A 26634-nucleotide genomic window follows, 5' to 3' on the forward strand; every position below is an offset into this window, starting at 1 on the left:
ATATACCTACATAATTTATAAAAAAAAATTCTATTTGCAGATAATAGCGTTTTAGTTTCTAGAGTATCGTATTTTTGGAGCTCCGTACTACATTTAGTAGATATGCGCTTTCGAGAGCTCTCGGTCCCGCTTATGAAATCGCGGAAATCGTCGCAGTGGAATGCGTGCTGTCTTAATATTCTCATACGCGGATGTGTGGGTACCAAGACGCACCAGGAGCACCAAGAGTCCGTCGCGATATTAACGGAAGTTACGCCTCTATAGGACTCGGTCGCGACTGCAAACCGGCGTTGTTGGCTGGTAAGCCAACCCTCCTATTATTAGCCATTCTGCAACGTCGCGTTTAAGCTACTGCGACGGAATGCACTTTCAAAATATGAAATCTAAAACTGTCGAAAAATATTCTGAGAAAAAGGGAAAAACGTTATTGATAACTGCTTTTACACATCCAGCGCGTTAAATACATATATTTCAATAATCAAAACCCAAATCGAGATCTTATTGAAGATAAATAGAGACAACACGGTACCGCCATTTGAAATTTCCTCGAGTTTCAATTTATAATTAAAAAATTATGTTAATTCAGGTTACGTAGCGTGCGAATTGAAAGTAGAAAACAATCTTGCAATTAGAAAGGTATAGCGCCTTGCGTCCCAATTCATTTACGGCGTTTTATATTAATGAACATGCATCTTCCTTCTTGGCTGCTTGAACGCTGTAACTCTCTTCGGTAATTTGACAAAATTCCAGCGCTGCGTACACATATCCCCAGCCGAAAGAGTTTATAAACAGAGGGCCACACGGTGGCCAGCTCGATCCCATCGTAAACCGACACTATCCGGAGGGTTCAAAATTAGAAAGTGGCAATCTCACCGCTCACGTATCTTCGCCGCGCGCACTTCTTGGTTTCTCTCCATTTTCGAGACAGGACGATATCCGAAATTGCAAGGGAAATTTTTAAGGCGTTCGCTGTGTGATATATTTGTGTTTGCAATGTATCGCCTTTGAATCACCTTTTCGCGCTGTTTAATTTAATATCCCTCCCCGTCCACATCGTTCTCCCGCGATTCTATCCTGCCTTTTCTCCTTCTCTCAACGTTCTCTTAACGTCTAACCCGCTCTCTTTCTTCCTTTCTTTCTTTCTTTCTTTCTTTCTCACTCTTTCTCTCTTGCTCGTTTCTCTTTACTCGACGTTTCACCGAGGTCGTTCCTCGGGTTCACGACCGAGACTATGGAGGTACTCCTTCCTTCCCTCTCTCTCCTTTTTCTTCTGCGTCTCTTTCTCTCCTTCAGCTTCTACGTGCCTCTACTCTCCTTCTGCTTCCATGCCCTTCCTCTCGTCCTGCCACCTCTCGTTCTCTCGTGTCTTAGCTTCCCTCTCGTTTCGAGCTAACCTCTCTCTATTTTTAGAATGACACACTACCGCGATTCAAAGACGCACGCTGGACACATCGTACTCGTCCTCGGAAAATGTTCTGCGGGTTCTGCCCAAATGCGGCGTGCGAACGAGAGTGAGCGTTATGGAAACCGAGAAGAAAGAGAAAGAGGTAACGAGTCGAGAGAATTTTTTTCTTACTTAGGTCAAGCGACAGGTGCACACAATATGCACCCTACCGTGCTGTAAGGCCGAGTAACCCTCGCCCAAGTCACAGAAAAGTGAAACTCAAGAGATTGCCAGAGCAAATTGTGAGGTGAGAATTATAAGCGAGGTTTAAGAAGTCAAGAAAAATTTCAAAGATATTACAAGACAGCACGAAGATACGGATTAAAAGTCTCGCGAGAGATTAACGTCTGAGTTTCAAGTTTAATTATTAAAGCATTTCAAAAAGATTGATCGAAAAAAATGCGGAAAAAAAATCTCGCGAGAGATCAATGTCTGTGAGGTTCAAATTTAATTATTAAATTATTTCAAAAAAAAATTGAGCAAATTAAAAATAGAAAGAAGATCGTATTCAAAGTCTTATCGAAGAAGATTGAATTACATGTTTCGAGAGTTTTTTTAGTCCAGTTTAATTATAATTTATCATTAGACGTACCCCGCACATAAAAATTATAAGAGCTTTGTGTAACATCACGCTAATAAAAGATAATTGATCACGCGATCAAATTATGTGTCGGATATATATTGTAAAAGTCCAGCGACGTGCGTTTTACGGTGAGAGACGACGGAATAAATAGAGCCTTGTTTACGCAATTAAGTTCCATCAAGAAAAATGACGGCGTCGCTAAGGGTCGTCGTGGTCCAAATAACTAAATCTCACATCGGTTTCTGCTTCGTGCTTAAGAATCGACACGAATCAATGAATGCACGCGAAAATGCATTGCACATGCCGTTGTCTCTTTTCGTGGCCACTCATAATGTTGCAACGATATTATGTACGTACAAGTGCGCTCCGCTAAGTATACCTCAGAATATACCGATCCTATAATGGCGTGCGTGATGTAGTTGGAAACGCGAGATTCTATGCGTTCATAAGAACACCGTTGCGTTCGTACACCCACGATATACTGAGCGCCATGCTACGGAATTAAATTCTCGAACGGTACCGAGAGCTGGCACGGTAAATACCGAACGCGGTCAATGAGATAATGAGCGAGTCCGCGGTTACTTTCGATAAACTTCATCGAAGTGCTGTTGAAAACATTTCTAGTCATATATAAGTAAAATGTCTATATAAGCCTCTGTGATTGTTAGTGCGTAAATAATATATTTATAAGACGATAAGGTACCAACTAAATTAACTGCAACTTTTACAATTAACTTAGTTGATAAATACATTCCAATGGTTTACCAATTATACCTTATTATCTTATAAATACATTATTTACGCAACAACCGTGAAGGCTCATATACACGGAGAAAAATAATTTAGAGATGAATACCTTCCAAGACTAGTAAAAATATTCTGGCTATTTTTACCGAATTTGTGATAAATTTTTTATTTGCCTAAAAAAGTAAAAATTACCGAAGATTTAAGGTAAAAAGTACATTATGATTATAGTACATCATTTCAAGATAAGATTATTATCTTATAGAAAGATAAATTATACTTATAGTAAAGTAAATCGTATTATTTTCAAGATTGACGAGCACAAACAACTATGCAGTAAAGTAAATTTTGTCAATGCTATAAAGAAAAAATTGTTGTCAATAAAGTAAGAATGATTATCGTACGACAATCTCATTTACCAGAAATGTAAAGAAAATTTTACACAAGTGGGCACGTGTATCCCTATATGAATATTGATAATTCCATAAAGTTTAATAGAATTCTAGTGGTATTTACTGTACATTTTTCTCCGTGTAGATGTTTTATTTATATTTGATTTATTCTTGGGACCATAAAATTATTTGTATTTTAATTCCTAGTCAATACACTCGCGAAGATACTGAATGACGAACATTTAAAATCCTAATTAATTTTGAGTTCTTTCAAATTAGCAAAATCAACATTTATTTAATTATGTTTCAATTAATTTGTAATTATTTCTTAACAAGCAATAAGTAAGAGTCAGAGTTCACGTTTTTTTTTCATTTGTAAACAAAACGTCACGAGCTTGTTTTATTGTTAATCATTTAAATCCACTAACACGGTATGGGAATCGCGTCAAGTGCTAGGTGAAAACAGCGACGATTAATCTAAACGATGTGATTTAAGGAGTACACAACGCAACGTTTTACCTGTGTGAGGAATCATCGTATCAGATGACTGCGACCCCGTGTCCTACGAAGATGTAATAGCTTTCTGTCCGTAATCAATAATGTAAATTTTACTTCTCTGCTTCGCCCAGAGGCTGATGAATAATGCAGACGCTTCTCTGTCTGGATTGATCGTGATAGGCCTTCATCTCGATAACATTTTACCGGAATAACGTAGTGTCAGTGATTCGATCTGCAGCGATGCTGTGCTACTTTACATATCCATGTCAAATTAGAACACGCAAATCATCGAATAACCGAGTTACCTGCGCATTTCCTTATTTGCGACTCCTTTCGATTTCTCCAGGTAAATCAGAAAACGCACCTCAATGAATTAATTAGTGAAATATTTCGGATATTGGCAATATAATAACAGCTGCGACAATTTATTATTTTTCTAAGAAAAAAATTGTATATAACATAGAGCTACTCTTTGGAACGTAGGAAATAAATACTTTAACAAACAATAAATAATAAACAAAATAAAATATCTAAATACTTTTCGATGGCTTAGCTTAAAAACAGTTACTGTAAATAAATTTACATATAATATATATTTGTCACATAATAAATAATTATATATTTTATCTGTTATACTGTATATATGTATACTTAAAAATAATCAAATATATATAATTTAAATCATTAACATTTTAAAAGTAGCTTTATCAAGAATTTCTGCACCATTATACTGTTCCTGTCATGGCCTTAAATCACCCATGAAAAATAAATCCGCGGAAACGCTGTATACGCACGCACAGACGCGACCTTCCGCGTGTCTCACGCACGATGTGCGCTTTCATTGCACAAGCCGAATGCGTAAGGCGCAGTCCTGCTTTGTTCTCTTTCTCTCTCTCTCTCTCTCTCTCTCTCTCTCTCTCCCTCTCTTTCTCTCCTTCTTTCACTCCCTTCCTGTTGCGAATGTGCACACGGTGTCCCTTTACAGATTTCTATGTGCAACTATAATTAGGTAACCGACACCGGCATACTGCTGCCGCAGGAATTCCTTAGCCGTTAAGCTATGCCGCAGAGAAAAGTGTGGCGCGAATATTTTCGGCGTCAGGAAAGCCGAAATTAAACGGCCGATGCACTTTTACCACTTGCATATACACATTATACTTATTCAGCCTTACTTATTTCCACGTATTTTCCCTCTTTTCTTCCTTTCTCTCATTTTTTAGTCATTTCTCCAGCCTCTTTTATTCAATCCTCCGAGAATGCAAGCAAGCATTACTTGTTCGTATCTCACGCGTATTACCTCAGAGAAAAATCTTTTTTTTTTCCATCTCGACACGAACTTAAAGCTTGAATTCATCTTGCTGTTCGGAGAATTTCATAAAATTATTTCTCCGAATAACATTTTTGCACTCACACAAATCCAAATTTTTATTTTTTAGAAGAAAGTATCTTGTAACGCAAGAACTTAATTTTATTAATCTATACATTCTATGTCAAGGACTGAAATCCGATCGATTTACTCCGATCGCTGATAGAAAATAGAGATGGTGAACGGTGCCGAGCGGTGACACATGATCGTGCAGCTTCCGGTCTTACGATTAATCCGTCGCCGTTCTGTCGCCTTCCGCAATTTCTATTTCGATTGACGCGACGTATGCATGCGCAGTACATTTCTGGTAGAATATTCATCCAGAGTTACATTTTTACTCCTTTTCTTCTTACAGGCATAGATACAAATTACTCGCGTATAAAAAAACATTATTGTTATATTCATTAAATCGTGGAATGTAATTTAAAAAATGTCAATTATTTGTATAATTTGATATTTGAATAAAACAATTTTCAGATTTTTATGAAGTTTTTGGTTTTTATTATTTCTAGTAATTTTGCTTCACATGAAAATATGATCTTTTTGGAAAAATATCAGTATGAAAATGGCTTTTTTAAGGATATGTTGCACGTATTTTTAAAATACAAAATTATAAACAATTGTAGATTTTATATATTATATTTGGAAGTAATATATTGGCGACGATATAGAAGCTGAATCAGAAATTATTGCAATAAGAAGACATGTTACTAAAAAATAATTAAGACAAAAAAATGTGAGAAAATTTTTATTTAAACTATAAAATGTTATTGTTGAATAGATTAATCTTATTATAAATTATTTTATAAATATGTATGGTTCATTTATACAAAAAGTATAAATTTTCAATTGCAGTCACTTTTTACAGAGACTACCATACACCTGATACATCCTTAAAATTACACACGATGGTACTCCGAGTATTTTCGGAGCGCATAAATATTTAGATAGAACGTCTCACGAGGTGTAGCGATTCGAATGGAATAAGAACGTAAAAATGGAATGCAGCCTCTCTCGATGTTGCCGAGACAAAGAACACGGCGTTGATATACGGCTCTACGAATCCTTAACTGGCAAGTATAAATGATACGCGAACCGACCTGAGTCTTTATCGTTCGCAGGTGCAGATCCGGATTTCTCTCGATGAGAAATAAAGATTTGACGATCGCGTTAGAAGTCTTGGAAGCCAAATTTTTATATGTGTAAACTTTTACGATGGGTGTATTCCTACAAATGGACCAATAAATCACAAACTTTTGCGAATTAAGTCCGCAGGCTCAGAAACGTTTGCTCAATTATCTGCATGTTATATAGAACTCGCTTTTTCTCTCAGGAGAAATTAACGAGGAGGATATTAAAAAATAATCTCTTTTAAAGGGAAGAGTCCACAGCTACGTTCTCTTTTTCGAAAATTACTTATAACGTTGCTAAAACATTCCAATCTTAACTTTGTAACGAATTTATAAAGTTTCTTTTATAATTTATAGCGGTTATCTTCGCAATTTTCATCGCTGCATATACCAAGAATGCAGTTGCATTAATCAGATATCGCGCTTCGTCGCCTCAGCTACGATCGCTCATCGGCGTTGCTTCCTCTAAATCTGAAAAACGACCGTATAACGGCGTTTCAACAAGGCGTTAGGCCCCCCAAAACGGCCGTAGTTGGTTAATTCGCAATAATTAATATAAATCGCGTGTCGCGCGCGATTCCTAAGCGGGCTGTTGTACGCGTCGTAGTGCCGCGTACCAGGAAGCGCGACTTTTCGACGTAAACGAGCATTGTCCGACAATTGAGTTGGCAGACACCACCTCGAGCCGAGCATGCGGTACGCATGTCAGTGCACGACATTTCCTCACGCGCGCGGGGCGCGTAATGAGAACGGAGCTGAAGATCCTTTACGAACGAGCTCTGTATAAGAGCGGGCCTTCTACGCGCTCGCAGCTGTCGATCGTGAGCGCTTTGTTTCGAAAATAGCTGCGAAATTGACGGTCATACTCTCATGGCTCTCCGACCGCGAAATCGCGCGCGGGTCGCGTGCGCAGAAACCGCGATACGCGTAGTTTCGCTTGATTGAAACCTAACCTCGTAAATCGATTGCTTGCCATTCCCATGGTATATAATATAATGTATAATACATCGTATAATAATAAAAATTATAATATATAAAACATTATTTGAAATTACAAGCTCTGAATATGTGTAGAGAATACCAAAATATAAACAAAAGTTAAAGGCCATTGAATGAGACAATCATTTTTGTTTCTACTTTTACTTTTGTTTTTTGTTGTTACGTATTACAAACTGGATTAGCTCAAAATGGACAGGCCTGAGCTAGATGTATTTGGAAAATTCTAAAAAATATAAATATCAGATCTGCGACACACTATAATTTTGACTTTTAAGATAGGTACCTATATCTTGGGCACATCGAGCAAATAAATTAAATTTTCTGTCATCAACTTGTGTATACTTGTGCATTTAAACGCATATTAATTAATTTCTCGATCAGAAGCTAATAAAAAAAAGAATGTAAAGTCAAACAGTGTCAATCTCTATGCGGCCTGTTGTTTTCGTCAGGTTGCTTGAATATTTGGTATGTATATTTCATGAAGAATAGAATATTGCAACATCTGCATTTTATTGGATCCGCGGAATTAACTTGCAAAATAGCTTTCGTAACAATTTTCGTCGGACAAAGTAATAGCGATGCGATTGGCAAACGATCATTCTTATAGAATAACAAGTGCAAATAGCAAGTAAACATTTGTCGTTTTTTATGTTAAACATCATTTTACATAAGAAAGGTAAAAATTTCAAGTTCTTTAAAATAACGATTCAAAAAATCTCTTTCTAGACGAATGAATTGTTTATTAAAATTAGCAAATTTTTTAATTGTTAAAAATTCGAAATTTGTGACACAATATCTTATTTAATTTTACGCTACCATTACTATAATTATTATATACTATAGTATCATGAAATGAGAAAAATTGAGAATTAGTGTACTGTAGACTATGAATAATTATTTCTAAAAAATATATCTTACTTTTGTCCTTACTCTTTATTAATTATATAATGATTATTATATAGATACAGGTTTTTATAAGCATTTACTTTATTGATTTTGAAATTCTTTGGAACGTATTTAATTATTATTAATTGTATAGATTATATAATAATTCTTACACACTGACTTTCCGTGTTGGCTCAACTAAAGGCATCTATTTTTTATCGATTCATTCATTAGAGTCTAAATTGACTTTCAAATTATTATTGATTATTCTGTTTATAATTATATATCATTGTTATATGTTACCATAATATGTTTTTCGATAGCGGAGCATCGAGCGGTAACCGTACACTGCGACTGGATTTCTCGCAATGTCGAACACTTTTTTGGAAAGATGCGTCGCATCGCGTCGCGCGGCGTACGAACATCAGGCTTTTCCGCGATCCAAACGGAGCGATCCGAGCGGGTACGAAGCGGCCGAGATGGGGGCCGAGAGTCGAGACGGTGCGGTCCGAGGCGAGTTGTGCGCGCGGTGAGTTGAACGACCGCTCGAGGAATCGGCATCCACGGCATTCCGCGGAACGAATGAAGATGACCGAGCGCGCGTTCCCGCTCCGTCAATTATCGCCGATCGCGTATCGCGGACAATGAATGAGAGTCTCGCTCGCTCCGCTTTCTCAGTAATAAAGCTGGCGCGCGAGAACGGGCGTCGCTGTAACGTCGCGGGACGCCAAGGTCACAGGAAGCGGTCGGGCGCGCGAGCGTGCCGGTTCTCTCCTCTCTCGGCCGGATACTCGCTGATACTCGCGAGCTGGCGCGAACAATACCGTAAACGAGGCAAAAATGAACGAGGAGTACTCCTGAGAGAACTAACGCGTTCGACCAACGAGGAAAACACTGGTCTAGTATTCTCCATCGATATCTTGCCAAAGCGGCGTCGAGAATTTAGAATGTGAGAATAGAGATTGAATTATGAACTGTGTTGCGTCCTCCTTTGAAATAATTAATTCTCGAGCAACGGGTCATTTGAACACAAAGCGAAAATTTTAGATAGTTGCATAATCTGTATGATTGGTACTACAAAGTTCTAAATTGTAAGCAAAAAAACACTTTGAACCTTCTCTATCATTCGCCATAAAGCTCAGGTTTACTTATATTCTGTAAACATGATGCTTTTTAGAACTTAAATTAGTTGTCAAACTAATGCAGTTGATGGTTAAATAATTAATTTATAGGGAGAGAATAAAATATTACTGAGAATTGAATTTTACTAATGAATTGAAAAGTTTGTGTTGAGTAAAGTTATTCTTAAAATTAAACGGAAAGATTTCGTCATTTGCTTGCACATTCCTGAAGATCATTAATTTACCGAAATACTTACGTATGGAAAAAAGCTGCTACGTCTCATCGTCTTTAAATCACCGTGATATAATTCAAGTGGCTCGAGAGTACCTAATGGATTCACGGATTAACTCGGGGAATGACTTGGAAAAATATTGGTTTCCGTCAGGATCGGAGGTTCGCGCCACGCCACGTGTTGTACATTACAGCTGCATTTCACATGGTCGACGTGCAAGCATGCGTTGCACCACGCGCTCGCGCATTATCTCGCGACATGCGTTTTCGCTCCGAGAAGCGGAAAGCATGTTGCAAAATTTCACCTGCTACGTCACTGACACATGAACGTAATACCTTCCGTAAAAAAATTTAATTAAATTTCAACGTAGTATCTTATTTGTTCAATCTGCCCTGCGCAAGTCATCTCTCTTTTCTACTATTTCTATATATATGTATGTGTGTGTGTGTGTATTTTCTTCATTATTCGTTTATTTAATGTATACGAAAATTTTAATTGAACTTTAATTTGCAGTTTGTTGTTGATTACGAAATTATTTAAAATCCAACATAAAAAGAAGTCACTACCCTGATAGAAATTTTCATACATTTTTTAACAGTCATTGAACATTATATTAACTCTGTTTAGTAGCTAAAAATTAACTAATTTTCTGGAGATGTATGTCTACCAAGGGATGTATGTAGTCAATTTTTTATAAAAGAAATGAGTTAAAAATTAATAGAAGCTCTCATATAGATGAGGAAGACATCAAAAGGCTTGGGCTAATATCCCGTATCTCGAAATTCGATTGTATGCGAACAAATGGAAGATAGCTCGTATTCCATTCGCAATCTAGCTAATTCGTTCGGACATTCGTACGTGACAGGAAACTTCATAAAAAGTGCTGGACGACGCGGAAGAATGCGGGTGGTTGCAGGTTGCAAAACAGACGAAGACTCGGACCTAGCGACGCGCGACGCGCGATCGTTATGCCACGAGCGAATTAATGAAGCGTGCCGCGCGGCGCGGCGCGACGCTTCGCGTAGACGAGAGAAGCAAAGTCCGCGAAAGAAAGTTGATTTCGCAATCGGTGGTAGTCGCATTTTTCCTCCGGATACTGTAAGGGAATACCTTGTACTCCATTTACCGCTGCTTTCTTAGAGGGCGAGCTGCCTTTCCATCTTTAATCGCGATCAATCGTTGTATTAATAAAAAAAAATGTAAGAAAAAAAAGGGATAGAGAAAGCCAACTTGATTATGCGTTGGAAGATTTACATTTTAAACGCCGAAACATGTTTGCAGAGCAAAATGGTGTAGATCGACGATGCATAACATAATGGAGAATTGCACAAAGTTGCAGCGAAGAACAGAGATATGCAACGATATAAACGTACTCTTGAAACTTGCGAAGCGAGTTCCGCAATGTAGAAATTGTAAAGCTGTTTATATACTACCAAGATTAACGTAATCAGAAAAAAAGTCGAAATTGAATCTTCTCATAAAAGAGTCTTAAGTCATAAAAAAATTTGATTTAATACAATAATATACCATAATAATTTGTCATTAGAAGAACTGCTTAGTTGTTATCTAGTATTAATAAATTATTATTATAAATTAAAATACTGCATAAAACTATTTATTGTTCTCTGTACGTTCAGTAAATGAATTCGGATTTTGCGCATCTTTTATGCGCAGGAAGCAAAGCGTTACATCTAGATTGGGGGATTCTAAATAATTTCTTCTCAGTTACTAGAATTACAGAGTTAGTGTAATTGTCTAATGACTGGTAAAAACATACGTGAAATTTCTACTAGGGATCTGTTTCATTTTTTATAACATACTACGCATTAAAAAGTTTCTATTAGAAAGCACTTTTATTATATAATTGATGCTACGTGATTAAACACATATGAGGGAAGATGAAAAGAGCTTTTGAAGCGCGACACGCAAACTAGAAGAGATCTTCAAGTGGCCTCCCGATCTATGCGAACTCTCGCCGAACTTAAGAACCGAGTAGATTTAAGCGTTCGGGCCAAATAGCCGCCCGTATAAATAGACGCCTGTCCTCGATTTCTCGATGAGCAAATGAACCGGATGCCGAGATACTTAATACTCACCAGATGGTTAACATATAGCACTTCGATTCAGTATTGATGAAGCTTTAACGGCGTGAAAAACTCGTATTCTCAACGATCGAGCAGCGCGAAGACACGTCGAACGCCTGAAATCGGCGTGTTGGAATAAATGTTCGATATCTGCCATAATGTCCACTTTGTCTCTGCACCTATATTTGTCTCAAGATCGCACTTTCGACAGCTTAATTGACGGCTAAGTGCGAATTCAATTAATTCCCACGTCGCAAAGAATTTCCTCGTACGAATTTCACTGATTTGTACAACATAGTCGCAACAATTGCAAAAGACAAGGCAATCAACTTGGAATGTTTAATAGTTTCAACTCATATTCACAAGATAATTGACATTTGATCGTCAAAGCTCTCGACTTCAAGTAATTTCGACTTAACCGTTAACGATTTCTCGTATCATGCTCATCGTAAAAATCTAATAACAGATAGCCAGCAAGTTGATTTCGCCTAACTGAGTGCCTAACTTAACTGGTTGCGATGATTCACGCGATAGCTTTTAGTACAAGCACGACGAGGCTGCGGGAAGGTCCGATCCGACTCGCGGGAATAATTCGCTGCCTAGAATTTTGCCCGACGAGTTATTTCATTACACACTGCCGTCTAAACGCAAACGTGCTTTTAATTTTACCTGCCACAAGTTGGCGAATATCTTATGTTCGCGAGTCGTCTTCTTTTCCCGGATACACCCGGACATCACTGCTGTAGAGAAACCTGTTTATCACGTTTCTGACCATCTACACGTGGAATGCATGCAATATCGGTGTATTGTAGCGCGCTCGCGTTAAGAATCGAACTTAACGGACGGAAACCCGATTATGTGTACGAGGAACAATCGCAAACCGTAAATCCTAGTTCTTACGCCACGCTCTGCAACCGATACTACTTCCTTCGCAACATTATCGCGCACTTATGCCGCGATACGTAAGAATTACTCGCATTTGTGGTGCAGATGTTGGCACTAGAAGATAAAGTCATATTCCGGTGCAACATTAAGCTTTGTGTTTCATTCGTTTAAACTCGATAAATTATTTCGTCAGGCAGGCCGCATTGTGACAAGCGGTTTTTATAATAAATCTCATAATAATCGCTACTTGGCAGTTTACTTTTTGTGTAACATTATTTGATCCGATGTATATTACTATCATGTGTTTGTAGATTTGTTGAGGAATCTAGAGTCTCTAAATCGCTAATTTACATAGCGTTATCATTCTAATGTTAAAATATTTTCCAATCATATAAATACTTTTAAACGATAGTTATATTTCGCGATTATGGATTCAGAGTTGAAGAAACTGGTTAATGCTAAAAAAGAAAAAAAAACACTCCAATCACGAAACTCTGAATTTGTTCTCGTAGTGAGTTCGTAACGTAGAAATCGCTGATCGCCGAGATTACACCGATTTCGATCTCTGAACTAATATCTATATGTTCCCAAGTGGCATTTTTCGTTGCATTCCCAGCACCGTGGTGGATGCACGGCAAATTGCATTGTCGGTAAAGTTCCGTTTTGCGATTGTCGCGCGGTAGACTTACGGATGAACCTGCGTTTTCTCTGGGGTTATTGTGCGCGACATTATTCGTAACAGGTTTTGCGTTATTTCACGCTCCTACAGGCCTACATTCGCATAATAACGATGGAAGCCGCCTTTCTTGACGTAATACGCATAGTATGCACACCGCCGCGCCAATGATGATGTCTTTGGACAATTTCCTCAATGCGGGCAAGAGATCGCTCGATACATGAATTAATTATACGCAAATTGAATAACGCGAGAAATCTTAAGATTTTGAACGAAATGAAGGACAATTTTTTAACGGACACGATAAGTCAAGTCTTTGATTAAATTTCTTGAGACAATGCGAAAAAATTTATTACACGAAATATAAAATAATATTTTAATACATGTATATTGTAATACAAAGTAGTACTCCAAATCTGATTAACCAAAGATATCATCATTCCAAGCAGTACCAAATGAAAAATAGTAACGTTATATTAATATCATAATTTCTTACTCAACAATGTAACTTTCCTATAATATGTATTATATTATATTTTATATATGTTATACTTGCTGAGTGAAAAATTATAATGTTAATGCAATATCACGATTAGTTGATGTTTGCCGGGTAGCCGAGTACCATTGCAAGTAATTCCAATTTTTATTTTTTATATAGTACGTTAAGACAGAATTTATATGTATAGTATGTTTAAACAGAACTTTTATCCGCTTTTATTATTAATTTTTACGGGACGAAAAGCTGCATATAGTGGTACAATATCATATTTTGAGGCAAGAATACAATAAAATAACGAATCTTTCTCAAGAAAAAGCTTTAAGATTTTAAAAATAAACTTTTATCTCTAAAAGTTAATTACTATTTTAATCATTCTATATGTTATCTCTTTAAATTCTTTGGAGTGAAATCTCTCTTTAAAGAGAGAAAATTGAGCCAATAAAAAAGAATGGCTCAAATCAATCTCTAAGAGTAAGATTCACTCTATAAGTTTTAAAGACTATATATACATGGTGTCTCGTAATTTTTGACCAAGAGCTTTGGTGTAGATAGAGCAGGCTAAACTGAGTCGAAAAGTTTTGTACCATTTTACAATTTTTGCAATGGTTAATGAGATATTAATTACTAAAAATTATTTAATATTGGTGTTTAATAATTTTTTACTCAAATACTATCAAAACTTTACAGAAAAACAGCAGAAGACGAAAGTTGTTTATTTTCTTCTCATTTAAGAATTTTTTATCAATTTTTTAGTACTGTATTTTCTTATTGGCAACTATTTTTATCAACCTGAAAAAATACGGTATTAAAAATTCTGAAAAAATTCTCAGAACTTTATAAAAAGAAAATAAGTATTTTTTGTCTCTTGTGCTGTTTTTCTATAAAGTTGATAGTATTTGAATAAAAAATTATTGAAGACCACAATATTCAGTAATTTTTAATAATTAATATCTCGTTAACTATTGCGAAGATTGCAAAATGGTAGAGGACTTTTTGACTTAGTTTAGTCTGCTCTATCTATACAAAAGCGCTTGGCCAAAATTGCAGGACACCTTGTATATAGTAGTTTAACGTTTCCATGTTACCTCTCATCGGACATACCTAAAAATCCTCTAATAAGAATTTGAACATGAGAAAGTTATTTTTTATTGGTCCGCCATGTTTTAACACTTCGAGAGAGAGAGAGAGAGAGAGAGAGAGAGAGAAGAAAAAGATAAAACAGAATGAGAAAAAGAAAGAAATAGTAAACATCCTTCTGTCTCGCAGATTTTTAAAACTGCATACAAAAAACTGTGGTTCTATCTACACTTTTATTGAAAGAAGAAAAAATCGATAGACTGAAACGTAATTTCACACATAAATATTTACGTATAGAATTATAAGATGCCTATAGACAGCTTGAACACATTAAATTTGAATTTTTCAATATTTGTAGACAGATAGATAAAATTTTACCCTTAGATATAAGCAATGCGTTTTTTTTTGCAGGCAAGAAAATAATTTTAATAGGATATGGGATAAGGAACAAGAAAGAATTAACAAAAAAATTAACAATTTGCGTTGCGCCCACTTAGAGAGTAAAGGAAATAAAATTAAAAATATTAGGTAGGGGAGACCGGGGCTAGTTGTCGTACGGGGTTGATTGTCAAAATGCTTATAACTCAAACAAGACACGGCAGAAAAATCTCTTTTTTTGACTGTAGATAGCTGATATAATATTAATTTGTTGTGTAAAATGGTTTGCACCACAAGCATTGTATATATTATTTATATTATAGCAATTTTTGAGAAAATGAAGTTGGTGAGTAAATTTTTATAATCACCTATTTTGTTGTCTAACAACAGTCTTTGGCATTATGAATCGTAATATCCCTGTATTCATAGAAAATGACATATCTTAGAAGATCTTTGCTACTATTAAGTAATCATTATTCTGACTAAATTTGTAAATACAATCTCTTTTATTAAAAATGGCTATATGGGGTAGATTGACCAAAATGAGACGAGGTTAGGTGACGATTAATTTTAATATCTTTAGAGGACACATTTTCAGAGAATATACTTACAAATATATTATATTTCATATAGATATATGGTTTTTCATTTTTCATATAGAAACTGTGGTACAAAAATAAATTACGTATTTTATGATTAAAATAACTATTTTATTTGCATTAGTACTATAATTACTATTATTTCTCAAAATATAGAACTGATGTTAAAATAAAAATTGTGTTTTTTATATGTGTTGCCATAACAAATATGCTACTGCCTAGAACATGTGACAATCAACCCAGAACATGGGGTTAAAATTGTCATATTTTCGCAGCTTCATTTAAAATTAAATAACTTATTTTTATGATATGATGAATTCACGAGTAATATTTTTTTTAATACCTAAAGGATGTAGGTATATTGTAACGTATATAATATTTCAAAATCAGGCATCCACTTTTTTCTAAAAATCAATAATCAAAAACTGTGACAATCGGCCCCGGTCTCCCCTACAACATAGTGCGGTCTACAGAATGTGAGATAAGTCGGAAAACTAAAGTTTCACCTTCTTCTGTGAATAAAATAACAACAAAAGATTGGATTAATATTGAACATGAAATTACGCGGAATATTAATATTAGTCCAGATAAGTTTGAAACAAAATTCTCTAAACAACATAAATGAACAATGGCTTATAAATCTGAGTGACACTGAGGTGCCGGATAAAGCCAAAGTTTTGTTACAATTGGGCCATCAATTTAATTTGCCTAATAACATGGTTAACAAAGATAAGAATTTTTTGTCGAATTTGTCAAACATATTGAATGTAACCTCTTCAAGGTTGATAATAAGGTGTGCAATAATATCAGAAATGAAGTAATTCCTGTTTTGAAATCTATGGATTTAAATTCAGTAAGAACTTATGAAAACAATATCTTACGTGAAGGTGTGATCGAAGTTAAAAGTTTCATCTCCGATAACCCTGAAATTTTAATTATCAGAGCTGATAAAGGTAACACAACCGTAATAATGTATTGGAATGATTATAAGATCAAAATGAATGAAATTCTTGCTGACCAGAGCACGTACACTGTAGTTAACAAGGATCCCATTAATATAATTACAAATGAAATTCGCAGTTTGCTAATTAAATGGAAAAATAAATGTTACATAGCCAATACACTTATAAAAAATTGTATATATCTGATGGTGTACTCTATAGGTGTTATGGTTTGCCAAAAATTCACAAAGAGGGGCACCCGCTTAGAATGATAGTTAGCTGTATAAATAATCCTTTTTATCCATTAGCTAATTTCTTAAAAAATATGATAGAAGATATAGTAATACGGTGAATTTTAATCATGTAAAAAATAGTTGCAAAGTCGCTAAAAAATTCAATGGAATTCCGGTTAATGACACCTTTAGTATTATATCTTTTGACGTCGTATCTATGTATACTAATATTCCTACTGTCTTAGTTATCAAGAGTATAGAACGAAGATGGAATTACATCAGAAATAAGACTTCCATACCTATCCAAGAGTTTGTAAGAGCTATTTCTATCATTATCAACTCGACATATAATATTTTAAATTTGACAACAAAATTTTTAAGCAGATTTTTGGCATGCCTACGGGGTCCCCTCTTTCTCCTATTTTGGCAAACATTGTGTTGCAGGATTTATAATATGAAGTGCTAACGAAGAATAATATTGTTACTTCTTTTTATTTCCGATACGACATTGTATTGTCGATTTAAAGCGATAAAGTCGAATCTACTCTTAATTCATTTAATACTTACCATGAAAGGATAAAATTTACTGTTGATTATGGTGATGATATGGGCATAAGTTTTTTAGATTTAAAATTGATGATACAAGATGGAAAAATCATTCCCGATACGTATAAAAAACTAACGAACTCAGGTCGATATCTAAGCTTCTATTCGAATCATCCGATAATACATAAAAGAGGAGTAATCATTGGGCAATTTGATAGAATACTTAATTTATCGCATCCGAAATTTCATCAAAAATATATCACTAACCTAATTCACACTTTACTAATGAATGGTTATCCCTTAGAATTTATTTTTTCAACGATCATAAATAGAATTAAAACCTTAGAAAACAGAATTAACACGAATAACAAGAATGAGAACATTGACATGACAAAAAAGTTTTTCGTTGTACCATATTTAAACAAAGTTTCAGAAAAATTTAAAAAAATTGCACATAGTAATGGTTTTAATATTGCATGTAAACCGACCAATGGATTAAATAGATTCATAAAAACTGGTAAGGATCGGTTAGATAATGATGATCAATGCGACGTAGTTTATAAGATAAGTTGCTTGGACTGTGAATCTTCTTATGTCGGCCAAACAAAAAGGAAACTTAAAACACGAATTAAAGAACATAGGATTGACATAAGAAGATCCACTGACACAATGTCTGTTGTCTCGCTACACCAGATAAATAATAAGCATAAATTAGATTGAGAGAATGTCAGCATTTTAGATAAAGAATAATCGTTGTACAAACGAAGAATATCGGAAATGATATATATGAAAAGTCAAACGAAAAGCATAAATAAGCGAAGCGACACCGAAGGATTGCCTGATGTTTATCCGCCTCTGTTCAAGCTTTGATCCTTCTCGCTCTCTCTTAAGTAAAGAAATCTCTCTAGAAATTTCACGAAATTGCCGCGCGCACATACATAGCGGACACACAACAGAACAATGTCGATACATTTTCAAGATGATATTCCAATTTGTCTGTCAAAGTGCCTACGATAAAGTAGAAATGTTAACGAATTGCTGGGGGGAAAAATAGGTAATGCAGTTAATTTTGTATTAATCAGTCTAGAAGATATTAATTGTATCAAATTTTTGTATATTAGAATCTGGAAATTCTCTTGATTGTGACACACAATTCGAAACAATTTCAATAAACCTCATCCATCACAGAACACATGCGCACGTATAATACGTATAATAAGATTTGGAAATTTGACTAAATAGATTAATGGCGGCGATGTTTATATAATTTTGTATCCTATGCGTTTATTGATTTTGTAATTACTGAAGATGGCCAGATAATGGCCGAAACGTCTAATTTTGAAATATTGAATAGATTAAATGTCACATAAAACAACTTGTACTGTGGTTTTATGCTCTTTCGTTACTTAATTTTTATTGAAAGGTCTCCGGATACACCGATAACTTTCAACCGTGGAGAAAAATAAATTCGATCGTTGCACTTCCGAGTCGGTATTTTTTTTTAAATGCGGTTGTTGGCACAAGCGTGCCGTCTTAAATTAGTCGTACGAACGTTGGCACGACGACGCTATACATAGGTTTAATTAAAGACTCGCCAATTGCACAATCACGGAGCGTCGAACGCGGTTTCTCCCGTCAGCTCTTTGTCTCACGAATGGATATAAATTCTCTGCGCCGGTGGATATTACACGGCCGTGAACGAGGTTAATTACCCGACGCGAGTCAATCAACGATACTCGCGAACGACCGGTTGCGCTCGTACGGAAGGACGAGGATCCTTCGACCGCTTCTCTCGTGTTCACAAAAGGCATGAAAAAGTAGCGTGCCAACGATCCGACCGACGATGCGTGCACACACATATCTTCGTAAATCAACGGCAATTGATACGTCGATTACACCAGACGGACCCTCGCATTAACGAGCGGCGAGATGAAAACGCGCGCGGGCCCTCCTTAAAACAATGATTACATTACGTAAAAGAGACGCAGCTATCGCCGCTTTCACCGGACTTACTACTTCGTATCACGCTTATTATTGCTCCCGTTATCCTAATTTACGAACACGGTTCTATTTAGCGCAGATATCGTTCTTATGTGGATTCTTTTATGCATTTATATATATATATAAAATAAAATGAGGTAAGAAATAATTTTCGTGCATACGCAAACATATTTCACGGTTTATCAGTAGCGAAGTCGATATCCCATTACATTGAAATCGACCTACTTACTATACGACGCCGCCTACAACGCCCAGTTAAAATTTCACGAGAGCGCGATGAGGTTTTTTTTTAATGAGTCCGCTTAATAATTATGTGATGATGCTAGCTGATGATTGTGCATGCACCGTCAATGCGTTATCAATCTTGCGATCACGTACACGCGGTGTACTGCGTCAGCAAACGAACACCCACGAGTCACGTCACGCGAGGCGGCGCGGCGCGGCGAGGCGTCGACGAATCTTTCGAATGCGTCATAGGGCGGTCGCAGAAAGGCGAGCAACGAGGAGGGGCTCGGAGATTTTACACGCGTGCGTGACTTTACCGCCACGCGGATCACGCGCTTGCGGACAGAGCGAACGCTCAGGAAGTCGAACAAAACGCCGGCCGGCGTTGAATTTTTACTGGCAATTCGCGACGACCGAGAACTTCAGGATCAAATCATGAATGGCTGTCCGGTAACATACGTTCATGTGCGCGTGCACGTACGATGACGGAAGAACCGCGCGGCAACCATCGCGGAAAGCGATTTCTTTGCGTACTGCAGAAGGTACGATTAGATCTCGCATCGGCGAGATGGTATAATTTTGCGGCGAAGCGGAGAAAAGTTGCGGTGCCGAGAAAAAAATTCACCGCGCCATATAATTAATACCCATGGCAGCAACGATTAATCTTATTAAAAATAATTACTAACTGTAAAAATAATTACTAATAAAGAATATATGTAATTAATTTGGCATGCGCGTATACGCGTTATTGAAATAAATTATTTTCTTGGGTATTACACTTGGAAATTCTCCGGTCTTTATATGTTATGGCACAAGGTTGTTTCCGTTGATGCAATAATATGATCCAGTATATAATATTTTGTAAACACATAACGTGAATGAAATAAAATTAAACCTTCTTATAACTTATAAGCAATTTATGTGAAATGGGCAGGACAGTAATGCGAGGAAAGCATGCACTGGATGCATTAACAGTTTTACACTCGAGCAAATATTGTATGGAAATAACGCATCGGCCACCCATTTCATGGCTGATGGAGAACGTTAATATCGGCACTCGATTAATAGCGTTCAAACATGTAAAGGTGATATCACGCCTTTCCGTTTCGTTCGAAACATGCAATTTCCATGAGCGTAACGGCAGCGAATAAATTCGTTCGAATACTTAATTTCATTCGTTTCATTCTCGGTAACGAATGAGATGAAAAGGTGGATCCCACCGACAACAGCATCGCGTCTTTCCATCCATCCTCGTAAAACTCATTAAGATATTAATAATCGTGGGGCAACAAAATCACAGCCGCCAAGTTAAGTGATGTAGTTTCTATAGCAAAAGGCCGACATCGGTAAACCGTCTAACGGCCTAGGCTGCTCATAAATTAAGGAAAAGCAACATTTACCGAGAAGATCGGCGATTACTATCGTCGCGAAATAAGCGGCGGTAAAATTATGGCAGAACAACGATGTGAAAAATCGTTTTCAAAGATTGCTTTTACAAATCGCAGGATCGGAAAATATCCTATCTCTTAAGGAGGTTGTAAGACAAATGCAATATGTTAAGAACTACTTGAAAAAATTACAGACTATTCTAAACTTCATTTAATAATATAATACAAAAAAAATAGAAACAATTGACCATCTGGATCAAAAGTTATTTAAATAAGTAGTAATATTTTTTAAATTTGTACTCTAATATAAATATATGAAAATGTATTATAAAATAATGATAAAAATCTCAATTTTTTTTATATAAATACTCTAGGAATTTAACAATATTTTTGTAAAGTTATCTTGAGATGCAGACATTAATTGTTCAGTAAATAAATAAAATCTGTTATTTGTTATAAACTAATGGTGAATCTCAATGAAACACTTTGCATAAGTCTCATATTTAGTACTTAATATATTTATATAAAAACATTTAGATTTTTCTTATTATTTTAACAATTTTTGTTTATAACAATAAAACTAATAACAAATAAAATAAATAACCTATAAAAATGTGTTGCTCAATAAAACCAGAATGTTATGAACACAACTTTCGAATGTATGTAGTTTGTTTCAAGCGAAAATATTAATATATGTGTTTTGTGCCCTTACAACCTCCTTAAGCGAGATTTCAAAAGGAAGAAAATAATCTCATTTATTCAAGTATTAACTATTAACCTTTTGTGGACTGCGGTGGACTGGCTCATTTGGGATTACACTCTTTATAATTTTAAATACAATATATATATTGCACGCTCGATTTTTATGAAACTTGGTCTACAGATTAATTTTTTGATAATGTTTTATTTGTATTTGAAGTAAAAAAATATATTGTACTATATAATATAAAAGTATACTATATAATATAAATGGGGCAGACAGAGTTTTTTAAAAAATAGTATAATTACCATAAAACTCAGTTTTAAGACATTTCTTATTGCAAAGTAAAAACTTCAAGTACTTATAATATAAGTTTTGCTTTACTTGAAGTCTATCAGTGTTACACAAACAGTTAGTACTGAGATTTCTAAATTAATTTTCAGATTCTGATTATAAGTGATTCTAAATCCTTGTTGAAGATTATACTATCCTTTTACGATACTAAGAATTTACTAAAATCGAGTTTCACGATAATTAGATTATTTCTTTGAAATTTGAATCTTAGTATGCTGGAGCCAGAATCGCGAATTCATCGAGCTCTTAGAAAATTCTTAGAAAACAAAGATTTTTTTAAATTTTTTCTTTGTGAAGAAGCTTCACACAAGGGTAAATAAAAAAAAATCTAATTTTATAATGCACTTGCGTAAGTTCACGATGCCACGAATTCTTGGTTTATGGCGTTTATAATCGACGTGCCGTAGGCACACCTTAAGATAATCGATTAGATCTAAAATTGACCGAGAGAACGTTTTATGGCCTAACAACGTTATATACAAAAGCGTCAGATAACGCTCGATTATCGACCCGCGCGATTCACTTTGTTATTGATAATAAAGAAAAAGGTATAGAAAATATAAAGAAAGGCACGTGGAGTTTTTGCGATAATAAAAAATTAATCACGTTTTACGATCCGTTTGATTAATTAATTCTAATTAAGTTTCTGCTGGTCCAACGTAATCAGTCTGCATTAAAATCATATGATCTCCGAGAAAGAAGTGACGTTGACCGGAATCGAATGGAGAACTAATTCGAAGAAATAATACAACAATTGAGAAAGACTGATTTAACGCATCGAAGACGATCATCGGAGGCAACGATCGGAGGAAGACGATGATGCGGAGATTCGCGAGGAATGCGTCGACAACGTTGGAGGGAAAGGGGTGCATCGACTCTTCACGTCGCTTTTAATTGCAACCCCACCGTCTGCGACATACTTCTTTAATCGCGCGATAGACCGTTACATCGACTTTTCAACGAGTGCAGCTTCTGTATTTCGACTCATCGACCATTAGGATCGTGACGCATTACAGATCAAAATGAGACGATGAATGAGCGTATCTAAGCAGACCAATGCGTGATCCCAGAGAAGAGGAACCAGTAAAATATATAAAAAGCCTAAAAACTGTAGCGAATCTTCTTGCCATTTTTCATGAGGTTTCTTTGACGTTAGTTTATTAACCTGTCAGTTTCTGTTATTATTCATAGATTCTCGGAATTTGTATTCTAGGATCTAACGTTAACGCTTGAATTTTAATGACAGGTTAATCTTAGAATAATTTAGAGAACGTGCGTGAAATGCGTATTCGTAGAAAAACTGAACGGACACATTGTATATACATATATATTTAGGTTTAAACGTATTCACTTATAAAAATAAGAATAAGATTAAGCTCTAAAGATATAAATCAAGTACAATTAAATGCTATAAGAGTCTCTCTCTCTCTCTCTCTCTCTCTCTCTCTCAACACTATGTAAATGTTATTGGATATAAAAATTTATATTTATTCGTATATAAATTTCATTTTATCAACATTAAAAAATAAACGTTTCGACCCGCGTTTAGAATATCCTCAGTAATTATATTTATTAAAATTTATGTACACACACGTCTAACTAGTGTTGGCTCCTATGCCTGATTTAATTTGTAAAGACATTTAATTATACTCTCTATTTGTATTCATTTATAATTATAAATATTTCAAGTATTATCTTGAATAGATTTGTGGTTCTTTCGCTCAGTCAAAATCCGTTCTTGTTTGTTCGAACGTGCGAGGAACGCAAAGGCAGCGAGCGTGTTTTGCGTACTATAGGTTTATGATTCTGTGCCTAAATTTACGCGCGGCAGCTTTAGAGCGTGTGCACGCAGCCTTACGGGATTCTCTGTATGTATATCCGGGATTCTGAATAAGTGCTGCGCGGTCGCTTACGTAGATTGAACGAGAGCCAGAGTTTTCGGCGATTCTCTTAAAAGTACACACGGAGGTGTGAAAATGTCCGATGGTAGGTATATTCGCGGAAACGCTCTCCAGAAGTATGACAAGATCAAATTGTGTGTATAAATCCGATCAATGTGTCTGTAACCTACCAATTTCGTTTGGAATATTTCAATCTGAGAAATCTTTTTCTCTCCCTCTTTTATTATTATTATTGCGATCGAAACGTAGATACGATATAATATTTCTGCTCCATAAATTACGTTACATTTTATGTGTGTACATAATTAATTTTATAACTTTATTACTTAAATACTAAACTCCGTTTAATCCCAACTTCCTGTATCAATGGCAAAACAGTTTAATGAGTGGCCGCTCATTTGTGGCTGCGTGTGCTGATTCCACGCTAATTCATTACGTCGTGTCACTGTTGAATGAATCAGGGCAGACGCATCACTGTCTCGCGGTTCTCGACGCGATTAGTCAGTGTTACCGGTTTCAAATGTGTCAAGTCCTCAATCGAAAGAACGTGTCCGTCTGCGAGGAAGCACAAAACAGCGGGAGGATCGTAAATCGCGTAGGACGATTCCGACAGAAGCTTGAAGAGTGCACGCTTCAATGGGATATAATTGCGGAGACCAATCGGATGGATCATCATAAACGTCGCGCGGATTTTCTTCTTATCTTTTCATTTTGTCATTTGTTGGTGCTTCGTGCAGTGATACCTTGCCATCTGGTCACAGCCAGATTCTGCCAAAAGCGCGACGGTTGTGAGTCACTCTGCGCGGTCCGATTAAGTTTCTGGCAGTCGGATTTATCCGCGTCTGTATAGGGTATCGTGTGAAGAGTTACATATACACTAAGGGAGTCAAATTTCTTTTAAAAGAACATATGAAACGTTTTTAAGAGAAAATTAAGTTTTCATTTTTTTGGTTTTAAAAGTAATCTTGTTAAATTTTTAAGAAAAGCAAAGCTAGAATGATATGTTGTCATATTAATTATTATTCATTTAGAAGTTATTATAATTTTTATTATATTTACAAGCCACGGACTTTTTTTGTAAAATACGTTAAGATAAGATTACACTCTTCAATCGTTGATCTCGCATCGCGTTTGTCTTGAATTGCAACTCCCGCGAGAACGGCACGTTCCCGACATCTTCGTTTCATCTTTCCTTTTTGCCGTTACATAAAATGACATCGGGAAACTCCCCTCTGCCTTCTATCATGTATTATGCATTGAGAGTCCTTTGCAACTAATAGCTAATCCCGGGCGTACGAGGTGCCTTTCCATTCGAGCGGGCGTCGTGACGAGGAACTGTATCTTCCACGATTTAATCTGGGCGGTGAATCTTTCCGCGCGAACAGTCGCTTTCGATCTACGCGGGCATGCAAAACGGCCGGCTGCTTTTTTTTTCGCAATTCGAATCCGCCGTGCGATCGCTCGCGGCAACAACGTTTAAAATAACTATAAGCTACGGTTCGAGAAATCCTCGCGCGGTATTTCTTCGACGGCTGTAACGCGACCAAAACGGCAAGTCCTCTCCGAGGAAATCCGTCTTTGAGAGCGATCAAATTATTGGTTCTAGGCAAATAATTGAGAATAAGATTACTCCATAATCAAATTATACTTGAATTTGCATGATGACTATAAAAGAGATATAATTTTAAACCCTTTACATATTTATATTTAGAAAGTAGTATTTATAACTGCAAGATGGAATTTAAAATTAATCTAATAGTTCTCTCGATGTGTGTATATTCTGACCTTTTATAAATGAATTTCTTTATCGGTAAATTTATTTGTTTTCATAATGATCGCTTATTTAAAAACAAGGAATATTTGGTTAATTGCAGATAATTATATCCACACCTTTTAAAAATAAAGACTGTCACTTTGGATACTTTGAAACACTATACATATATGTATACAAGTAACACATAACGTGTTAGATATAGGTATGTTTAAACTTTTTGGTCTACACACGCTAAATTCTGTTACTTCGTACGACACTTGTGTAAAATGGACCAAGAGACAGTTATGTCAAGCCATGACAGAAATTGGACCTGCCCCTGTTTCGGGACGCTCGGTGTCGGAAATAGAACATCCAGTCCCTAGAATTCCGGCTGCTGATTGCGCGATGGAATTGCAGACAAAACACTCATGTTTGCACATATATATTCGAAGCCGTTGCGATTTTATTGTAACTTATTGAAGAATGTCGTCAAAAAGAATATCGAAGCTCTTTTCAATAATCTTGTAACTTAAAAAATCTGGTAATTTATTTTTTAAATAAACACCTTTGTTAGTAAAAAAGAAGGTAATAATAAATTTACCACGTGTCACGCCACTCTTCCCGAACATATCCGTAATGCGACTGTTTTTCGTAAGCACCTGTTCCAACAGAATTAAAGCGATACGAGCACGTTAGACCGTCACACTATCATAGCTTCCACGGTTGAGTCAACGCGAAACACTTCCGTTTGACGAGGACCACTCCGTCGCGCGTCGGCCGAAATGCATGCGTGCTGATTCACCCTGTACGCTCTCCACGTAGATATCCCCTCCCTATACGCGTTGCAGCCAACAAAAATATACCGGGTGTTCCCGGAAAATTTCGAATATATCTTTACGTAATCCGAATTCCGAGACCGTAGGAGATAATTTTGTTGTAAGACCCGGTCTCGCGCACAATGTCGAAGAGTGATAGTTTCAGAGCAGTTTTATCGAGTGC

General features: G+C 36.0%; 1 protein-coding gene and 1 pseudogene across 4 annotated transcripts in view; one reads left to right on the plus strand and one right to left on the minus strand.

Annotated features, from left to right (window-relative positions):
• The window catches only part of LOC108768491 (uncharacterized), a 66905-nt gene extending 40492 nt beyond the window's left edge, over window positions 1-26413 (minus strand). For all 4 annotated transcript variants that reach the window (XM_018518928.1, XM_018518927.1, XM_018518929.1 and 1 more), the window contains exon 1: window positions 26237-26413. In XM_018518928.1, the coding sequence (XP_018374430.1) occupies window positions 26237-26264 (28 nt within the window). In that variant the 5' untranslated portion in view covers window positions 26265-26413. The remainder of the gene's footprint in view (window positions 1-26236) is intronic.
• LOC108768492 (uncharacterized) lies at window positions 1006-3873 on the plus strand (annotated as a pseudogene).
• Window positions 26414-26634: the final 221 nt, after the last annotated feature.

The sequence above is a fragment of the Trachymyrmex cornetzi genome, unplaced genomic scaffold (genome assembly GCF_001594075.2).
Source record: "Trachymyrmex cornetzi isolate Tcor2-1 unplaced genomic scaffold, Tcor1.1 scaffold8, whole genome shotgun sequence".
NCBI lineage: Eukaryota > Metazoa > Arthropoda > Insecta > Hymenoptera > Formicidae > Trachymyrmex > Trachymyrmex cornetzi.